At 46.7% G+C, this 19,705-nt stretch overlaps 4 protein-coding genes across 4 annotated transcripts; 3 read left to right on the plus strand and 1 right to left on the minus strand.

Moving 5' to 3' along the window:
* Window positions 1–7: 7 nt before the first annotated feature.
* F4813DRAFT_367266 (WD40 repeat-like protein) lies at window positions 8–1,949 on the plus strand. Its single transcript, XM_049244145.1, has 4 exons — window positions 8–312; window positions 377–503; window positions 553–1,308; window positions 1,364–1,949. Exons 1-4 carry the CDS (start codon window positions 178–180, stop codon window positions 1,411–1,413), a joined length of 1,068 nt encoding a protein of 355 aa, XP_049097483.1. The 5' UTR covers window positions 8–177; the 3' UTR covers window positions 1,414–1,949.
* A 1,080-nt stretch (window positions 1,950–3,029) lies between these two features.
* F4813DRAFT_161497 (uncharacterized protein) lies at window positions 3,030–4,723 on the plus strand. The gene is made up of 3 exons (XM_049239091.1): window positions 3,030–3,985; window positions 4,040–4,344; window positions 4,404–4,723. The coding sequence occupies exons 1-3, from the start codon at window positions 3,319–3,321 to the stop codon at window positions 4,632–4,634; spliced, it is 1,203 nt and encodes a 400-aa protein (XP_049097484.1). The 5' UTR covers window positions 3,030–3,318; the 3' UTR covers window positions 4,635–4,723.
* Window positions 4,724–11,573: 6,850 nt separating this feature from the next.
* On the minus strand, window positions 11,574–14,565 carry F4813DRAFT_367273 (uncharacterized protein). Its single transcript, XM_049244146.1, has 5 exons — window positions 13,743–14,565; window positions 13,133–13,671; window positions 12,709–13,076; window positions 12,212–12,651; window positions 11,574–12,096 (listed from the first exon to the last, which is right to left on the minus strand). The coding sequence occupies exons 1-5, from the start codon at window positions 14,008–14,010 to the stop codon at window positions 11,789–11,791; spliced, it is 1,923 nt and encodes a 640-aa protein (XP_049097485.1). The 5' UTR covers window positions 14,011–14,565; the 3' UTR covers window positions 11,574–11,788.
* Window positions 14,566–15,419: 854 nt separating this feature from the next.
* Window positions 15,420–19,054, plus strand: F4813DRAFT_382021 (linoleate diol synthase; the record flags this gene model as incomplete). Its single annotated transcript, XM_049245746.1, has 7 exons — window positions 15,420–15,642; window positions 15,700–16,666; window positions 16,728–17,244; window positions 17,307–17,535; window positions 17,600–18,384; window positions 18,440–18,685; window positions 18,749–19,054. 7 exons carry the CDS (start codon window positions 15,420–15,422, stop codon window positions 19,052–19,054), a joined length of 3,273 nt encoding a protein of 1,090 aa, XP_049097486.1.
* Between the last annotated feature and the right edge of the window lie 651 nt (window positions 19,055–19,705).

The following is a 19,705-nucleotide window of genomic DNA, read 5'->3' on the forward strand; positions in this document are numbered from 1 at the left end:
AGGTACTTGAAGCTCCTAGTTCTGGATAAACGAAGCTTAAGTTTTGCTACCGAATAGAGACGCGCAAAGTCGCGCGCAATCACTTTACAAGACTTCTAATAACCCCCGATTTCCGCGCCGCATATTGCAAACAAAAGGACATTATATTGATTTAGATTGATATCCAAACTAGCAGCAATGTCCGCCGAAAAACGACCCGCGCCCGAGGAACCAGGCTCGGGCCAATTGGTTGTTAAAAGGCAAAAACCAGGGATAAGTACTGCGCTCTCACGCCGAGATGGAGCCTCTGGGAGCAGTGCTCTGGTTCAATCCGTATGTGTATCTACTATGCGAATCAAAACGAGAATTGTAGGCGCAGCACTGACACCTAGATTAGGCTCCCCGAACAAGTAACCTAGAAGCACCGCTGATGGAGTTGACGGGACACTCTGGAGAGATCTTCTCAGCGAAATTCAATCCCACGGGCGCTTTGATTGCTTCGGGGTCGATGGACCGGAGTATATGTAAGCTTCGTCTCGGCACTTCGCTCATGAATTTGACTGATTGATGTAGTGCTTTGGAATTCTTCGGGAGCATGTGAGAACTACGGCGTGCTAACAGGCCATCGAGGCGCGGTCTTGGACTTGCAGTGGTCTCGAGACTCCGAAATTCTATACTCAGCCTCGGCCGATATGCATCTTGCCAGCTGGGATTTGACTTCGGGAACGAGGATACGACGATATATCGGGCACGAGGAAATCATAAACACCATGGACACGAGCAAACGTGGCGAGGAACTCTTAATTAGTGGCAGTGACGATGGTACTATAGGCATCTGGGATCCCCGATCGAAGAACGCTGCCGACTTTATCGAGACCGACTTCCCAATTACAGCAGTAGCAGTCGCAGAGGCAGGCAATGAAATTTTCTCGGGTGGTATCGACAATGATATCAAGGTCTGGGACATACGCAAGAAGGCCGTTGTCTACTCTATGTTGGGTCATAACGATACGGTAACTAGCTTACGTGTCTCGCCGGACTCTCAGTCGCTACTATCTTATTCCCACGATTCGACAGCCAAGACCTGGGACATAAGACCATTCGCACCCACGGAACGACATATTCGTACATTCGATGGGGCACAGGTAGGAGTCGAGAAGAATCTGACTCGAGCTGGCTGGGATAAGGCTGGCAAGAAAATCGCCGTAGGTGCTGGTGACGGGACAGTATTAATATGGTCCAACGACAACGGCAAGCTCCTTTACAAATTACCAGGCCATAAGGGAGCTGTCAATTGCGCCGAATTCACTCCTGGCGAGGAACCTGTTAGTAAGTGAGCTTCTGATGCAAATTTCTGCGAATCCTGTTGTTAACTTTTAATTAGTCTTATCTGGGTCTTCTGATCGTAGAATGTTGCTTGGGGAGCTTAGATGAAAGCTCTAGTTTAGCAAGAATAAGAGGACGATGTTCAGTTCATCGCCTCGGGTGTAAACTATATGGCTGACACCGAATGATTCTATAAGCCCTATACCTCACCCTAGATATCCTATTCGCCAAGACCCTAGACTCGGTTGTCTAGGCTCCCCTGATACAGGGCTGTAGTTCGTTTAATAATACTGGCGATGGTTTATCAGCCATTCTTCGAATGATCCCCTCAGAGATAATGGATCAAGTCTGCGCATCAAATAGACGTTTGAGAAATATGATGGCTATCTGGAATGGATCTGAACTCATATTTCCCACCGTCTGGGTCGATTATCAACTAGATAAAGATAGCCTCGCAAACACTTGGTGCTCTGCCTGTCTACATTGCAGAGCAGATAGCAAGCCTATAGGGTATATTAATATAGATGCTCACGCCGGTACTGTTGGTTTCAGGGTGAGATCTCGAAGCTATAGCTACATAACTGGAGAATCTTGCGCGTGAAGTTTATAAATAACATAAGTGGTTATTTGAATCTAGTGTCTAGGTTATTTACAATTATACGATTGTTCTGTAAATATATAGGTAGATTTATATGTCCTCACTTACGGAATGGGGTAACTACATGTACACACTTATGTACTTACATCATGTATGGATATGCAATTATGTAATACTGTAATACCGTAATACACTACTCGTATAAGACCCACACGCATATCGCTATTGCTTCATTGGGTGGTACGTACCAGTTCCGAAACAATGGTCACGGTGGTGCCCCTGCGTCTGGGTTTCATCTCAAGCAGCCTTGGCGTCTATAGTTGTAGTTAGAGAACGGACCCCTAAGTGGTAGGTTCCCTGACGCGGCGATAAAGGGGCAATTTGATTGGCTGATTCATCTTATTCCTAACTGCCAAATCGAACCAAGCTGACCAAATCTACCACCCTGCCACCTTAGGTCTTCATTTAGGTCTTTACTTGAGCACTAGCTGTTTTGCATGCCTGGTATATTCCTTCATGCCTCGCCAGCCATACCAACGGTCAATTAACAGCCGGGTCGAATTCACAACAGGGTCGCATCCTTCCGATTACTAGTTGTATGTAGATGAGACCGCCAACGCTTTGGAGACGCTCGCTCGTTCTAGGTACATAGTAGCTGTCTCTCAAGCGCTGTGACGTCCGCATCTTCCTTCGCCTTTGCTTTCGCCTTCGCCTCCGCCTTCGCCTATCCTTGGTGTGCCTCGCAGTTCTCTCTCTCACTCTCTGTTCCTCTCGTTCCGTTTGTGGTTGTCTACCTTCCGTGAGCCAATCGACGGCTATTGCAGTCGATGGAATCATCGTAATCCTCTTGTTTTCTTTTTGTACTGTTTCTCGTCCCTCGTTCTAGGTATACCATTTGAGAATAACGGACTCTGGGAGTTTCGATTCTATTCTCCTGCGTCAAACTGTCATTAATTCATTTGATAATTCGCCCTTCCACCACATCCCTTTGCTTCCTTCTCTCTTCGGCTTGGCTGGTCCATCCCGAGCTTATAATTTACGATTCGAGACATACTGCCATACTGCATATAGATCCTGCAGGTATTGGAGCGTTCTCTAATACCAAGAAGATTCGATTCGTCGATGGTCCTTTGCATCCGAAACCAACACTGCATTACCGAAGAGACTCGGTATTCGTCGCCAGTCGGTTTACACGAAACCATCCGACACAATCTGTTAGGATACACGCCAGGTCGATCTCACTTAGCTATCCGTGTTTTATTGTAGTACTTTGTCCTTCATCGACCGCGCTCATCCCCATCACTCCTTAGATTTCGCATAGTGGTCGAGACCGGCGCACAAAAGCATGTACAGTGTTGGACGTCGGTGACACCAGGTTTAACGCTTAAGAAGCTACACATCTGCTCATTGTAGTCATGGATTACCTTCGTTCAAATGTCCTGCGGAGAGGTCAATCCTCAGATGCGCAAACGCAGGATCTAGAGCAGCAGGGGCAGCCAGAGATGGGGGAGCAATCAGGTTCCCATGCAAGACGCTTCCCAGTCGGTCGCCCATCCTTGCCTACACTGTTCACGAATCGGTTGCGTACAGGTGGACAAAGTCAGAGTGCCGGCGATGGCAGGGCTGAAGATGATAGCCCAAAGACGCCGCGTCCCGATCCGGGATTTCCAAATACGTCTTCCACCCACCTACGTGTACCAAACTTAACACGGACCGAAGAATACTCGCGTCCAACTTCTGGCCGGACTGAGACACCGTCTGCGCCTACATCGCAATCACATCCGCCTCCTACACAGACCGAAAGACTTCCTATCGTATCCGAACCGAGACCTTCGTATACGCGTAGTAGCCACAGAGATGTCGATACCGGGCGATCACAACCTCGAGGCGCGGATCCTGGTGAGACTCGTTTGGTCGATCAAGTAGACAGAACGAGACGTAATCGCAGCCGAAGGCAAAGACAACATGCGCGACCTGAGAAATTTTTATTTTGTTTCCCTTGGGTTAAATCGCGGCGAATACGCTCTCAGATCCTGCGGTGTTTCGTCTCTGGCCTCTTTTTAATGCTTATGCTGTCTATCTGTGAGTAATTCAAATTGTCTATTACGAGGCTATATATTGACATGACGAATGCAGACCTCGTTCTTTCGATCTCGAAAAGAGTGTACAGCAACGAATTTACAGTGCTTCTGATCGTCATCATTTTATTCTCAACCATCTTCTTCTGCCACGGCCTAATAAGAATATGCATGCTGATCATCAAGCCGCCCAATGAAGACGAAGAGCAGGCGCATTTACCACGGCTGATGGAACCTGGTGGATACGCCGTCCCGCGACGGCCAATTCATGTTATTCTCGCGCAAGACGAAGAAGCTGCAGGGATGGATAATGTCGCTAATAAACTGGAGCCTCCGGCTTATGGGCTATGGCGCGAGAGCGTGGTATGTATCAGTTTATATATCTTGAGAGGTAATAACAACCTTACTAACAAGTGGTACAGCGCGTGGATCCGGATCGCTTATATTGGCAACGTAATGACCAGCCTCCTACGGAAGCCAACGAAGAGCGGTACTCTCGCCCTGGGACGGCTCGCCCACCGTCCTATGCATCGGAGGATGGCGTATCCTACGTTGTCGAGGCTCGTCCAAGGTCCATAGCCCCCCTGTCTGATGTCCCGCTTCCGCCTCATCCATTCGAGACTAGGCCACCATCCGTGACAGATCGGCCTTGAAATCATTTGGTAATAGGACACGTGGTTCGCTCTCGTAACTCGACGTTCGACGGAGGACAGGCGAGATGGGATGTGTAGCCTATTCGTATAATGGTGTATGATCAGAGGGGAAGAATCAAGCATAAAAGGAAAAGGATTAAGTGAGGGCCTTGTATGTCTTATTCATACTAGCATGGTATGGTATTAAGGTGGCATGGGATTATATATGCATACGGAGTTTGTGATTCTAGCACTGGCGCTGGGGGAGCGCGGGTTAATATTGCTTTCATAAACCACCATTCAACTATTTACTACCTGCTAATCAAGTCTTCTTCTCTTGACGGAGCGCACGTCGAACTAATTTTTACCAGGCAGTGTGTGTGTACGGTGCAGGCGCTATCGAAGAGACAATGCTATGGTTCTAGTTAACTATTTTATATTTATCGTGAGATGAGGAGAGGAATGTCAGTTTTTCCTCATCTTACTTAAAAGACAATTCTAATAGCAGGCATTGCTACGCAACTGCAGTTACTGAGACTGTCCGTGGAGTTGCTCTAGGCTATTAGTCGTGTATAATATGTGAGACGAGATTAAGTATATAGTAATAATGCTAATAATGTGTGCCTAATATATGCTAATGTAGCCGATAGCAAGTAGTTTCTATTGTCGACTATTCCGAAACATCTGATTCCCATTGTCATGGAATTAATTTGACTTTAGGATAATAGAGTCGCTTACTACGAAGAAGCGCGGCTAGGTGTCGTGTTGCGAATGATGATCACGAATGTGTTTCGTGTAGATAAATGGAACTTCTTGCGCCGAGGCTCAACATGGTTAGCCAAGCTATATCGCGAGGCTCTTCTTAAGTATGTGTTTGTATAGTAGTAGGCCATGTGTACGCATATATGAGTCTATATAGTATTTGGTCATATGAATAATTTATAATTTATTCCAATTCTACCGAATCTCTCTATAAAATTCAGAGCACCATTTTTATGTAGACTTGCCGCTCTAATAAACACACCTACGCGAATGAGATTAAAGAAACGAGATATTAAATTCGACTAACTACAACACGACCAATCCCAACAAGGCTTTCGAGGGTGGAAGCGTGCCAATATGTTCCAACGAGATGTGACTAATCAAGATGGCGATCACAGTCGCAATTCCGGTAAGTTGACGATGTTGGAAGATCAACGAGGCGGAAGCGAAATTCTACGACCCCCGGCATTGCGACGGGGCTCTGATTGGTTAGAGCACGAGGATTTACATGGAGGGGCAGGGTCTTTGTAGGGTGATGAGGGGGAAGAATGGTGGGATAATACATCTCCCACATTTTCCCCTTACCCCCCTACCCCCTACCCCCTTACCTACAGGGACAGCAGGACTCGGTTAGGTGTATAGAGGTATACTAGGTGATACCGGCGATACATGTAAGTAATAAATAGCTCATCGTTACTATCGAAGCCATGTGGCGTTAATATGCAGGTTCCAAATTCCAGCAGCTTGTTCTTCCACCAGGTGCCTCGAAGATGCAATGCTTAAACAAAGCATGCTCATCTGTGGAAATGATTGATAATAACCTAACAGGTAGTCAAGTAGGGTTCATCTACTGCATGCAAGGTTCGAGGGGTTTGGTTAGACTGTTCCAGATTATTACCCTGTCTCTCTCTTTTTTTCTTTTCATCCCGTCTCGTCCTAACCAGTCTTCTCTGCGCGTCTTTCGGGCCTCAAGTCCTATGATGTGGGGTCAGGTATCACGTCTAAATCATATGGATAACCGGGGATCATGTCACGAAGGATCATCAGCTTTAGTAGGCTAACATGAGATTCGCCGAAGAGTGTATCTCTTCTCATCTAGTTATTCGAGAGTCTGCCCACTTTCTCGACCTCCACTATTATTCTCATGTATGGCAACTTGGCAAGATATACAATCGCGTGAAATTGAAGGTGAGGTACCGTAGTACATAATATAAACAGCTTTGAGGGATATAAGAGATGAGAACGAACCAACGCGAAAAGAATCGGAATAGGTAGTTGGCATCTGATGGTAGCTCGGTAAAGTCTACGAAAGTATACTAGTGAGACTTTGGATCACATTAGATCCATGTCTCCCTACCCAGATGATACCAAGATAATACTTAGGTATGTACTATTAGTAGATGTCAAATTTTTCGTGGTAGTTATGCAGGGCAGCAAACCGTAAGACACTAGAATAAAGGAGGGAAGGTTAGATAGTATTGTTATTATTATTATTGGTTGGTAGGTCGGCGAATCAAACTCCAAAGTGGAAGATACATGTAGCTAGTTAGTGAATATACCAAGTACTTTTTTCTAGCTTGTCTAAGTCTCTTCTAACGCACATGGCGAGGTCAACGATGCGGCCTATTAGGATATATGAGCGAGGAGGAGTATAACGTGGTAACACAAAGATGATGTAGCACAAACGCAAGGAAGACTATACATGTACATATAAAATAAAAGCCTATCGACAATAATATAGGGTATTAAATAGTACGCACATACTAGGAAGAGAAAAGAAAATGTGAGCAATACATGGTCAATTAAAACAAAACAAGGAAATCCAGAACAGAAGGGATATGGGAAAAAAAAAAGGAAAAAAAGGGAAAAAACCAAAGTAGCCACCTGAACTGAACTTCCACCAGAATTTGGCGATCCATCCGCTAATAAGTAATTTAATCCTACTAAGGTAGGCACGTACATGTTGTATGCAGGGAAGGGTCTATGTACTACACTAGGTAGGGACTTATAGGTAACTACTAGGAGGTATCTACTAGGTTAGGTAGGTATCTAATACGTTAGTAGCCGGTTTACATAGCGCATCAGCTATTACGAAGCAATTGTATCCGGTACCTATCCTGTAGAGGAGTAGCCCCTTCGCCCGCGCCGGGTTCCACATGCTCTGGAACCTGTCCGTCCCCCCTCACTCCGTGCCCTCTTTGCTCTTTCCTTCGTCCCTCTCTCTTTTCTTAACCCTTCCTTTTCTTTGCCTGTGATCCTAAATATTACATGTTCATCGCATCGTATCGTAATCGCATACTATTATCAACTCCCCCCTTGGAGGTCGCGCAGTGTTTGGAGAAGGTTGCTGTTGGTTGAACGGATAGCAGCAGTATATGTTGAAGAAGTAGAGTTGAGAAGGAATAAGCAGGAAGTCGATAAGGTTCTTAAGGGAAATGTGAGTTCAAATCTTTTTTTTTTATCGTTTTGATCTACGTATCATTTTTGCATTCTGCAAGAAATGGCCCGGCGCGCGCAAATGGTGTGTGTGGTACAGCGACAGGTCTAGGTCCAGAAACCGACCTATCTATTTTTCTTCTTCATGTTGTGCGACGAGCGATTCCTAGGTACACAGCACCCTGCGATAACGGCGATGGCGGCGACGGCGGCGACAATAACAGCGATTTTCGTTTATGCGACACGATTGCGCGCGCAACTTTGACAACCTTAAAAACCTTAAACTATGCGCCGCGACAAAAGACCCCGCAGATATCTACCTATTTTCTCTCATGCGCGCCTGTCTTGCGACTCGTGGACCTCGCAACTACTTCTTGATGCGCCGACTCCCAAACAATCAAGAGACGTTTTCGTCTGTCGGTCTCCCGCAGAAGGTTTCGAGTAGTTTTCGAATATATGGGCTGTAGTCTCTAGCGACAACGTGATTCTATCATTGCTGGCCTGGTCAATTTGGCGCGAGCGGTTCGATTAGTTCGCGCATAACCGACCATCCGCCAACCCGATCCTCTTACTACCTCCCGACAACCAACACTCTAAGACAATTCGCCTCCGACCGGATGCTATCTAGTATAGTAACGAGAATACCGCCTCCTATATATTTGAAGTGTTGCCATCCGTGCGATCCACTATCGAAACTCTCAAGCTAAGGAAGACTGGCATCGAAGCTAGTCGACAAAACGCACAATTCTTCAAAATACTATCGGGCAGGTTTGGTTGTCTATCTCGCATTTTGTGTCGGGTGGCACAAACCCAAACATCTGTAACCAAACCAGTCGACCTGCAGATTCTGGAAAACCACTCAACTATGCCTGGCGCCCATCCGTTTGGTTTGCGAAACCATACCATTCCTCGTGGGGTATTTTATCCGATGAGAAACTGCACGTGGCGGTACCTTACTACCATTTTGGGTTGCATCCAAATTCATTAATGCCTACCTCTTATAATATCACTGGACGAATATCCTGGTGGCAATATCTACGAATCGCCCCTGTTCCCCATGGAAAATCTGTGACCTGGACAAATTTGGATTCGCATTTCTGACGAGATGCCCACCTCCATTTTGATCGAAGATTGGCTGCCGTCGAATAAGAATACTAATATACCACTACCACGTCGTTGCAAACGGGTCATTCAAGAGTGGACAGCGGAAGATAAAGTTCATGTGAAGTGTTGTGCTGATAATGGAACTACACAGACTCACAGACTAGTTACAATGTCTTCTCTATCTCGTCGAGCATGCTACAAGTGTGGCAATGTTGGCCATTACGCCGAGGTTTGCTCCTCCGCTGAGCGCCTTTGCTACAACTGCAAGCAGCCAGGTAAGCCTCAGCCCCCTGATAAATATTTGCTTGCTATAGAGTTTTCTCTTTGAGCTAACGGCTTGTGCCCAGGACATGAGTCTAACCAGTGTCCTCTCCCCCGAACCACCGAGGCGAAGCAGTGCTACCACTGCCAAGGGCTCGGACACGTCCAGGCCGACTGCCCTACTCTGCGCTTGAGCGGTGCTGGTGGTGGTAATGGCCGCTGTTACAACTGCGGTCAGCCGGGCCATCTAGCCCGAGCTTGCCCTAACCCTGCTGGTGTTGGAATCGGACGTGGTGCCCCGGTCGGCCGTGGTGGCTACGGTGGTTTTAGCCGGGGCGGTTTCGCCGGTGGACCCCGACCAGCTACCTGCTATAAATGTGGCGGGCCGAACCACTTCGCGCGCGACTGTCAAGCTCAGGCTATGAAGTGTTATGCTTGTGGGAAGCTCGGTCACATCTCCAGAGACTGCACAGCACCCAATGGTGGCCCTCTAAACACTGCTGGCAAGACGTGCTACCAGTGCGGCGAAGCCGGCCACATTTCCCGCGACTGTCCTCAAAAGAACACTAACGGCGAAGTCCCGGCTGAGGTTGAGATCCCCGCTGCTCCGGCTATCCCCCCGGTAGCATAAGAATATCGCAACTCATGCGGTATTCGACCTGGCTTAGTTTGGCGGCCAGCATCTATCGACCGGGTCGCTATTTCGACAGCACTCCCGAACGAATTTGATTGCTTTGACAGCTAAAACCAGCCATCTCAACAGGATAAATTTTGTCCGTGAGAATCGAGTTACCTAGACAAAATCTCCCTGAAGGAGGCCTTACAAAACTTTGGATAATCATATTTTCCTTGCATTTGCATCTTGAATTATCAAAATCTAAGCATAACGAGCATTCATCTCTTGCCTGATTTACTACACCTACCATTTCTACTGCCATCTATTCTTTCAAGACCCTTCATCGCTTCACCTATGTATCGGTGTCTGGATGCTCGGTCATCACAAGCTCCTACTGTTTCAAAAGCGTGAGTTATACTAGATTTCTCACGAGCTTCTTTGAAATCGACCTGGGGATTTCCCTCTTCTCCTAATTTCAACCCCCTATTTTTTTCGTCTTTCTATCCCCTTGTGTACTTTTCCGGCATGACTCATGGCGTACATGATACGATACGGTTAGACCTCTCCATTACGCGCGACATTAATGCGGGCGGTTAATATTCCTTAACGGATTGGGTCCACGTACAGACCCTTTTGATCGATCGGATCAAATCATTCTTCAGATACCCCATTTTCGCCCTCCTGTATTATGACTAGCAAGATTGAGGAGAGTGAGGGAGGAGTGACATTTTGACGAGAAAAAAAAGGGGCGGGCTGAAATCTGTGTGCATCGTCGCAAGCAGTTCTTTTAGGTACGTGATTGGGGAGGACAAAACCACGAGCAAACGACACGAAACTCGAAACTCGCAAGGTACTTGGCTGCAGCAGACTTGGTCGGATGCGGACTATGTTGAGTGAGGCCTACCTCTATAGAGAGAGATCTTAGAGAATAAGGTTTCTCAGGGGAGAATATCAAAACATAGGGCGGACGTGGAGTGAGTGAGTGGGGACGTGACCAACTTGGCAATAGCACGAGGAAAAGAAGAAGCAAAAAAAAAGCATCCTATGTTTGAATCAATGTTTAAGAGGATTGCAATGGAGATCATCGTCAAAATAAAAAGGGGGACAGTCAGTTGATGAGGTCGGAGTCTTCGTCGCCAATAGGTCAAGTCAAATCAAGTTTGTCAAGTTATATCATATCGTAAAAATATCGTGTGAAGTCAGTACCACTTAAAAAGAAAATCAATATTATTCAAAAATTTCCATCTTCTCTGAATTCCTCTTTGCGATTATTAAGAGCCTTTTTAAATGGTTATCTACCTCACATACTCTACCTAGGTTGAGACTTTACTTGGTCAACTTGCGCTGTATACCTACCTCTTAAATCACCAACTATAGCCCCTTAGGGAAGAATGGAGTTTTTCAATAATGTTAAAGCAGCTTGCGGATATGATGCTAAAGAAGGAACATGGATACCGTACCATGCCATTATACTACATCCCATTTGTGTCATTGGCAGCAATAAAACGATCAAACCCCTATTTGGTCTGTATGTAGTCTGTATGTATAACACGCAAGCTAATACGAATAATTCAGCCACTGGTCATCATTCCTAGACAGTTGATAGACATGCCATGTCATTTGGCACCCTTGCTTTATTCGCTGGTTCTAACTCGGTATGTCCTCACGGCCAGAGCTATATTGGGTAGCATGGAATCCTACAGCGTAACGCTGATACATGCACGATGCTGGATAGGACTGGACGACTGGTGTGGGTGATTAGGGTAAATCTTACGAATCATGGTAGAATATATTAATAAGTCAGTTAACTTCTAGTATAGATCAGTTTTCTTGTATTTAGTGAAATGATTTGGTGAGGTGCACGAGTTCAATCGAGATTGGAATTGAAACTAAGAGAGGAAGTATAGGTTATTGTCCGGTTTAGCGACGAGTATTATATTTAAAGGGGACCGTATAATATTCAATTTCTCTGCCATAAACTCATAGATATTTTGCTTTATGACTCGGCGTTTCCAGTTGCATCTCTGATCCAAACCTCGCCTATAGGATCTTCATGATCTTGGACGCATTTCCATTCCCCAATACCATAGGACTCGGGGGCTTTGCGTTTTCCGCGTCCGCCGCCGCCAATAATGAGATTCCCGGGGCGGTAGGTACTATCTTGTTTCATGCGTCGGATTACCGAACCGTGTATTCTGGCGGCATGGGGGATATCCCGCACTTCGCCGCATGGCAGCGGCCAACGGATTGGTTTCCACGATCCGTCTGGTCGTAGATCCATTCGCCGGAATGGCATATATTCCACTAGAGCAGCAAGGTAAGCAGTTATCGTTTAATAGCTCTATATATAGGGAATCGATCGCATAGGTCTGGGTATGTGAGGGCGGGTAGGGGGTAGGGGGTAGGGGGGGAGGCATACTTATATTCCAGGTTATCACCTGACCTTTGGTCAAGCCAGAAGCAAACTGCAGAGAATCGTGGATTCTGGCTAAATGGGCTTTATGAAGCATCTGGTGGAATGGCCGGACGTCCTGTTCGCCTTGCTCTTTCTTTTCTTCATCGCCTATAAAATTGAAGTGATCCCAATGCGTAGGCTGTATATCAAGGCAAGGTGAATCTTGGCTCGTTGGGCTTGACTTATCAACGCGAATGTCGGGAACAGCCCCATCATGGTGGGCATTGGTGTCAGGCTCATCAGAAGGTTCGGCGACGCCCATCTCAACTAGCTTCTCGGGGTCGAAATTGAGACCTGCTCGTTGCGCTTCTCTGATCATGTAGGTAAGGGGTACATGGCTCGCAGATTTGGTGTCTGGCATGATCTCCCATCCACCCCCAATGTCACCGTGGCCGCCGGCAAACCTATTTCGACTTTAGCTGATATTATCCTCAGGGGTTATTTGGTATCATGAAACTCACCAAACCTCGTCGATGTCTTGTTCATCATCATCTGAATCCTCGCCAATGTCTGACATTTGGGCAATTCCCGATTTATCATCACCGACTTGGCTCGTTCTGTCAACAGAGCTTCTCGTTGCCCGGGATCGAGACCGGGAATGGGGCCGGAACGTATGTTCATCCAGGGGGGCTAAGGTTTCGCGTCGCCCTCTCTCTGGCTTGTTATTCGATGTCAATCCCGATACCGCGCCTCGTCTTGTGCGATATTTCTCGTGGATAACTCCGTGCAGGTGCCGGTGTGTTTTATGGTCCTTATTAACCCCTTGGTAGATAAGGTCCTGCCTGAACTTCGCGCGACGTTCGTCTATGGATACACAATGTCGAATGACCTGTGAGTAGCAGTGTGTCAGATAAACAATGATGGTTGCTACATGGTTTAACCTACTTTGGCGCTGCTTCTCGCAGTATATGGCATTTTCGACCTTTGCATCCACGCGGCCTCGAATCGAGGAACGGAGTTGACAGTATCGAATAGCCCCAAGAATCGGATTCTCTTCACAGGGCGGCTGAATGTCTCTCGAAATCCCTTCATGAAGCGATACATCTCCTGTCTTTTCTCCTGTCTTTTCGCCTGATGTTCTTCGGTCCTGTCAGACTGGCGACTCTGCCACTGAGAAAATGCTTTCCAGGCAAAGGTCACCATCTCTTCATTTCCATGCGAAAGTAAACCGATGTAGTCGAGCATCTCCGCTAGGAAGCGAGCCACATAGGCGCCTCGGGAGAAACCGAAAAAATAGATCTCATCGCCTGGCTGATAGAAACGCATGAGGAATCGATACCCGCCTACTACATGGTGATCGAAGCTCGAGCCGACAGCGGAGTCTTTGGCCTTCAAGTACCACGATCGGATTCTAGCGTTTAGACTTGTGTGGGACAGCGAGTTAGACACGACATACGTCCCTATCCCGGGTTGGTAGTAGTGATCTAATCCAACAGTTAGCGAGGTGGTATGAAGAAAGCTTGCATGATTTATAGAACGGGTCTAAAATATATACATTGGCCACCAGATTCCCGATCCAGACATCTGAATATCTTCAAGATGTTACTGTCACTGTCGTCACCTCTAAACTTATTGCCCGTGCCATCGAAACACAGCACAAGCTTTCGGGGAGTACGAGTATCTTTTGCTGGATCCATCGTTGTCCATGGAGGAGTACGGTCATCTACATCTCCGTCGAGACTTGAGGACGTTGTAATATGCCCTTTTGAATCCTCACGACCAGTCCGGTAACGCCCTTCGGGTGTTAAGTGATATCGATCCATTGGAAAAGGGTAGATTTAGAACAGTAGCACACACATAGCTTGGCCTCGAGCAGCCCACCATGGAAGGATCTCTAGGTTACCTACCTACCTAAGGTAGGTATGTATACAGCGAGAAGCTAGTGCAACTATCCGCAGACCGCTGTAGATTCGAAACGAGTTCGCCCAGCCAATTAGGCGTTCGGTAGTAAACCATTGGATCTTTGAGAGGCTCGGTGAGGACACTATTGTCGATCATGTCTAAACTATTAGAAAAATGCTCCCTTGAAATCACTAGGTCGATCATAGCGAAAAAGCATGTCTGCGAGTGGTCGGAAAGCAAGTTGTGGCTGACAGCCGTCTATATTCATTAGTTAGAAACCTATGCACCCAACTTAAATAGGTACATAGCTATAGTTCTCAGCTGCTGTTGAGAAAGATAATTTGTCAAGGTGATAAGCATTTACAAGGTCAAATCATATGTCCCAGCTCAACTGCAAGGTGAACCCCGTAGGATTGCAATATAATATTAAGAGTCACTCAATATTAATTGGCCAGATAGATATGGTCTGACATCTTACATCTCGCAATATTTTACTGGTGAAACTACCAAACTATATTATTTTATTGGCAAAGTATTAGGTATACGAAACGTTGATCAATACCAATTCTAGTTGTTCAGATCTACGTGAAGGGCTACTAAATGTAGCTAAACGTGGCTAACAGATTCATTTTACTCATTGGAATCTGCGAATACTTTCCCTGGGGTTGTTTGATTTTCCATCAAAAGAAGACAATTGTTTCTAGCTTTGAGACATTCTCGTTGCTAATTTGTGGAAGACATGCATAGCACGATCCGGCTCAGAGGTGATAGTGTGAACGCCATTACGCCAAATGTCAATTCATATGTACGTCAACTATTATTTCCCGGCATCGTGAGGCGGTAAATTAACAAGATGACTATTACTCGCTTCTCCCTGGTACCCCGCTCGCTCTGTATACTGATCGTGTTCCGACTGTTTTCACTCTCTTAACGGGATTGGCTATGCTGTGTAAGGCTTGTATTGGTTCTAAGGAGAGCTGGTCTACATGGGTACCCGATCCAGGTAGTCGCATATGTAAGGAAGACTCCGGTTGCCTATGTTAGTCCAAGCAGATCAGATATGTATTAGAACGCGGGATTTTCTTCCGTTTAAATTAGTTAACGGAGGTAGTTAGCCGAGGTTTGTATCATTACCAAAGCGAATCTGGTGTATGTTAAGTAGTCCCTAGAACTCATAGTTTGGCTACACTATACCAGTTGTACTGAACACTTATTTTAGAAAGTTGACTCTTGCAAGAGAGCCGCAATGGGAGATCCGATGGTAGGCAACGGGGTTCATGGAACTAACGGCAGTAGACCCCACCATGTCGATTCCAACAGCTCTACCACGATGAACAAGTCTTCGGAACCCTCATCAGGGCCTATTTCTAAGGAGAAGCCTAAATGTTTCCCAAAGGCCGAACATGAAGGCGTCTCAACTATATTTGCCCAGTTTGGACAAGTGCTAAACGCTTCACGACGACCTCTCCCCGTTTACAATGGCGATGGCACTTATAGTACGACACTTCAAAGGACTGGATTGAAGAAGGATTTGAAGTATATCCGCCTGAAAGGTGTGTCGTCACGAACAACTAGAAAACAGTACTTTGCTAAATAGGTACCTATCACAGATGTGAAGACGATCCTAGACCTGGCCCGAAGCAAGCTTAAAGGAGAACAGCTTGTAGACGATAAGACGATGATAATGGAGCGCGTCATCCAGCTTGTTGCGGGACTACCTCATAGATCACAACTCAGAGAGGAACTCACTAATACGTTCCTGAACGAACTTTGGTACACATTAGACCACCCGCCTCTGTTATATATGGGCGAGAAACACGAGTACAGGATGGCAGACGGATCATGGAACAACCCAATGAACCCTCAACTTGGAGCGGCCGGATCAACATATGCTAGGAGTTGTCGCCCAGGCATTGTACCCCTGGGAGCCATGCCTGACCCGGGTCTCATTTTCGAATCGGTCATGAAGAGGACTAAGTACCGCAAGCACCCGAACAATGTCTCTTCGGTGCTTTGGTATTGGGCAACTATCATCATTCATGATCTCTTCTGGACAGACCATACGGACATGAGCAAGACCAAGACATCTTCGTACCTGGATCTTTCCCCTCTCTACGGAAGCAACCAAGCTATGCAGGATTCCGTAAGGACCTTCAAGGATGGAATGATGAAACCCGACACTTACGCAGACAAGCGGCTTCTTGGATCACCACCTGGGGTTAGCGTTATTCTGATCATGTTCAACCGTTTCCATAACCACGTCGCAGCAAACCTAGCTGCGATTAACGAGGGTGGCCGTTTTACGCCTCCGCGCGCGGGACTAAGCGAGGAGAAGGCTGCGGCTGCGTGGAAGAAATACGACAATGATCTTTTCCAGACGGCCCGACTGGTCACCTCTGGGTTGTATATCAATATTACGCTGATTGACTACGTAAGAAATATTGTCAATCTCAATCGAAGCAACACTACATGGACTCTCGACCCCCGCGCAGAAATGGGCCACGATGTTGGCACTCACGCTGGGTCTGAGCGTGGCACTGGCAGTATGGTTTCAGCCGAGTTTAATCTTTGCTATAGGTAAGTAATACAAATAGACAGACCATTGAATCTCGAGTTACAATTACTCAAAAATCTGCAGGTGGCACTCGTGTATCTCAGACAAGGACGACAAATGGCTTCAGGGGTTCTTCCGCGAGCTATTTCACAAGGATCCATTAGAACTAAGTCACCAGGACTTGGTTATGGGCTTTGCCAAATTCGATAGCGGCATTCCAGATGATCCTGCAGAGAGAGTATTCGGGGGCTTCAAGCGAAGTTCTGATGGCAAATTCAGCGACGACGATCTTGTCGGGTGTATCTCCGACGCCATCGAAGACTGTGCAGGAGCATTCGGTGGCCGCAACGTACCGGAATCAATGAAGCCCGTCGAAATCTTGGGTATCCTTCAGGGCCGAAAGTGGAACGTTGCAGGCTTGAACGAGTTCCGCAAGCACTTCGGACTAAAGCCGTATGAGAAGTTCGAAGACATCAACTCCGACCCTGAAATCGCCGATTCACTACGACATTTATATGAGCACCCTGATTTCGTCGAGCTCTACCCAGGGCTTGTTGCTGAGGAGGCAAAGGAGCCAATGGTTCCTGGAGTTGGAATTGCCGTATGTTTTCTATTCGTGGTATATTCGTGGTATATAATGACGAGACTACTAACATTTCTCAGCCTACTTACACGATTTCTCGTGTCATTCTTTCTGATGCTGTCTGCTTAACTCGAGGAGACCGTTTCTACACTACTGACTACCACCCACGTGGTCTCACATCTTGGGGATACAATGAAGTCGCGTATGATCTGAACATTAACCAAGGCTGTGTATTTTATAAGCTGTTCACACGAGCCTTCCCGAACCACTTCAGAGGAGATTCGGTTTACGCCCATTACCCTATGGTTGGTATGTCTACGACTGTTTGGATACATTCTAATTGGTAGACGTGAAAGCTAACTAATACGTGCAGTCCCAAGCGAAACTAAGATGATATTGACTAATTTAGGACGAGTACAACACTTCAACTACGACCGACCTTCACTTATCCCATCTCCTGTTAACGTCACCACCTACAGTGGGGCGCAACACATATACGATAATCAAGATAAGTATAGCACCATAGGGAATGAAGGACTCTCATACCTCATGGGCCATGATGGGAAACGCTTATTGCATTCGAGAGACTTACCTTCCCAAATCGACCTGGGAGAACTTACACCCGATCAGTTGTACAAAGGGGACTGGCATTCCCAAGTCCAGACATTTTATTCCCATATCACGGACCAACTCATAAAAGAGAAGACCTACAAGCTAGCTGGCCAGAAATTTGTAGATATTGTCCGAGATGTTGGAAACATTGGTCCAATCCACTTCGCTTCTCGTGTGTTCAACCTGCCGCTCAAAACAAAAGAGAACCCGAAGGGTATCTATAGCGAGCAGGAGCTATACATGGCTCTCGCCGTGGTTTTTATCTGTATCTTTTCTGAAATCGATCCCATGATGTCGTTCCCAATACGACAGGCGACAAAGGCGGTTGCTGGCCAGTTAGGTAAATTGATCGAGGCTAACGTGAAGACGGTGACGGGCTTTGGAATTGGCGGGCTATTTGGGGGGTCAAGTAAGAATGACCCATTAGCATCGTACGGCAATAATTTGGTCAAGAGTTTATCCAAAACTGGTATGAACAACTATGACATTACATGGACTCGGGTTCTACCTACCGCAGCGGCATCTGTACCGAGTATCGCAGAAGTGGTACGTCTCGAAAACCCCAGAATTATCATTATAATAGTAGCTGACGCTCAAACAGCTCGCTCAAGCCGTAGACTACTACTTGTCCTCGGAAGGATCCAAGTATATCCCTGAGATCCATAGTATCGCGAATAGTCCGTCTTCGAGCGAAACTGACGCGCTGATGCTCGGATATTGCATGGAAGGTACCAGGCTTTCGGGGACATTTAGTTCGTACCGTCAAGCAGCAGCCGGGGATACGATCACAGAAGATTGCAATCGCGAGGTATCGATTAGTCTTGGTGACCGTATTTTTATTAGCTCTGTAAGTGGAACACCCAAGCAACTTGATAGATAATTAAGACATGGCTGACATGAATTTACGAAGACCGGCGCAGCTAAGGACGCTGAGCATTTCCCCGATCCCGAGAAAGTGAACCCGCGTCGTCCACTGGACGCTTATATTCACTTCGGGCTTGGACCGCACGTTAGTCTTGGGCGCGACGCCGGCCAAACAGGGCTTACTGAGATGTTCCGGTCGGTATTCAAGTTAAAGAACGTGCGGAGAGCCCCCGGGCCTCAGGGTGAGCTTAAGAAAGTCCTTCAGCCTGGAGGTCTTTATATGTATATGAGAGAGGATAGGGGAGCGTACTTTCCATTCCCGTGCACGATGAAGATATGCTACGATGACTAGTTTGAAGGGTTGTCGACGAGAGAGGAGGTGGGTGCTTCGTTAGAAATATACGAGGAAACATATACATTCCGTCATATTCTCTCATCTACATCTAATTTGGAAAGGAGTTATGGACACCGACCTTTTAGAGGCGGTTATTCTTTGAATTGCAAGCTGTCTCTTGTTACAAGTATAAGCACTTGAGACCTGGTGCCCTCAAGTGTACGCCCACAGCCAGATAGAGAAAGAAAACCAAGCTACATGGCTTCTAACCTATCGGGGTAAGTCAAAACGTAATGACGGCGGCGTGAGACATACAAAGAGAGTTTCCCACCCTGCCATGTGCATGACATGGAAGTCATGTCTAAAAAGAGGTATAACTATATTAGGTCAGATATATCTTGAATGTATGAATACATCATTCACAGGGGAGAGGTTACATCCTTGCCAATGAAATGCATACCCCACAGACAAGCCAGATCCCTTTCTAGTCGGCAATGTGAGAGATATGATATTATTGAGGAGCCTAGAGCCTTTTGATGGCTGACCCACAAGTTGGGAGGCCGCCCTTCTATGAGGTATGTATTGATGCTCCCTGCGTGGAGCACGGCTCCTCTTTACTAGGTTAGTTGGTTTAAATACACGTCCTAGTACATCCCTAACTATTAATTG

The sequence above is a fragment of the Daldinia decipiens genome (genome assembly GCF_022478715.1).
Source record: "Daldinia decipiens strain CBS 113046 unplaced genomic scaffold F4813scaffold_29, whole genome shotgun sequence".
NCBI classification, from domain to species: domain Eukaryota; kingdom Fungi; phylum Ascomycota; class Sordariomycetes; order Xylariales; family Hypoxylaceae; genus Daldinia; species Daldinia decipiens.

Bases quoted from the DNA above. Each gene is read 5' to 3' on its own strand.
- F4813DRAFT_367266 (XM_049244145.1), top strand. From the start codon at position 178: ATGTCCGCCGAAAAACGACCCGCGCCCGAGGAACCAGGCTCGGGCCAA. The intron at 313-376 runs GTATGTGTATCT...CACCTAGATTAG, and splicing joins GCAGTGCTCTGGTTCAATCC to GCTCCCCGAACAAGTAACCT. The intron at 504-552 runs GTAAGCTTCGTC...TGATTGATGTAG, and splicing joins GTCGATGGACCGGAGTATAT to TGCTTTGGAATTCTTCGGGA.
- F4813DRAFT_161497 (XM_049239091.1), top strand. From the start codon at position 3,319: ATGGATTACCTTCGTTCAAATGTCCTGCGGAGAGGTCAATCCTCAGAT. The intron at 3,986-4,039 runs GTGAGTAATTCA...TGACGAATGCAG, and splicing joins AATGCTTATGCTGTCTATCT to ACCTCGTTCTTTCGATCTCG. The intron at 4,345-4,403 runs GTATGTATCAGT...CAAGTGGTACAG, and splicing joins GGCTATGGCGCGAGAGCGTG to CGCGTGGATCCGGATCGCTT.
- F4813DRAFT_367273 (XM_049244146.1), bottom strand. From the start codon at position 14,010: ATGGATCGATATCACTTAACACCCGAAGGGCGTTACCGGACTGGTCGT. The intron at 13,672-13,742 runs GTATATATTTTA...CTGTTGGATTAG, and splicing joins TCGGGAATCTGGTGGCCAAT to ATCACTACTACCAACCCGGG. The intron at 13,077-13,132 runs GTAGGTTAAACC...TGCTACTCACAG, and splicing joins CTGCGAGAAGCAGCGCCAAA to GTCATTCGACATTGTGTATC.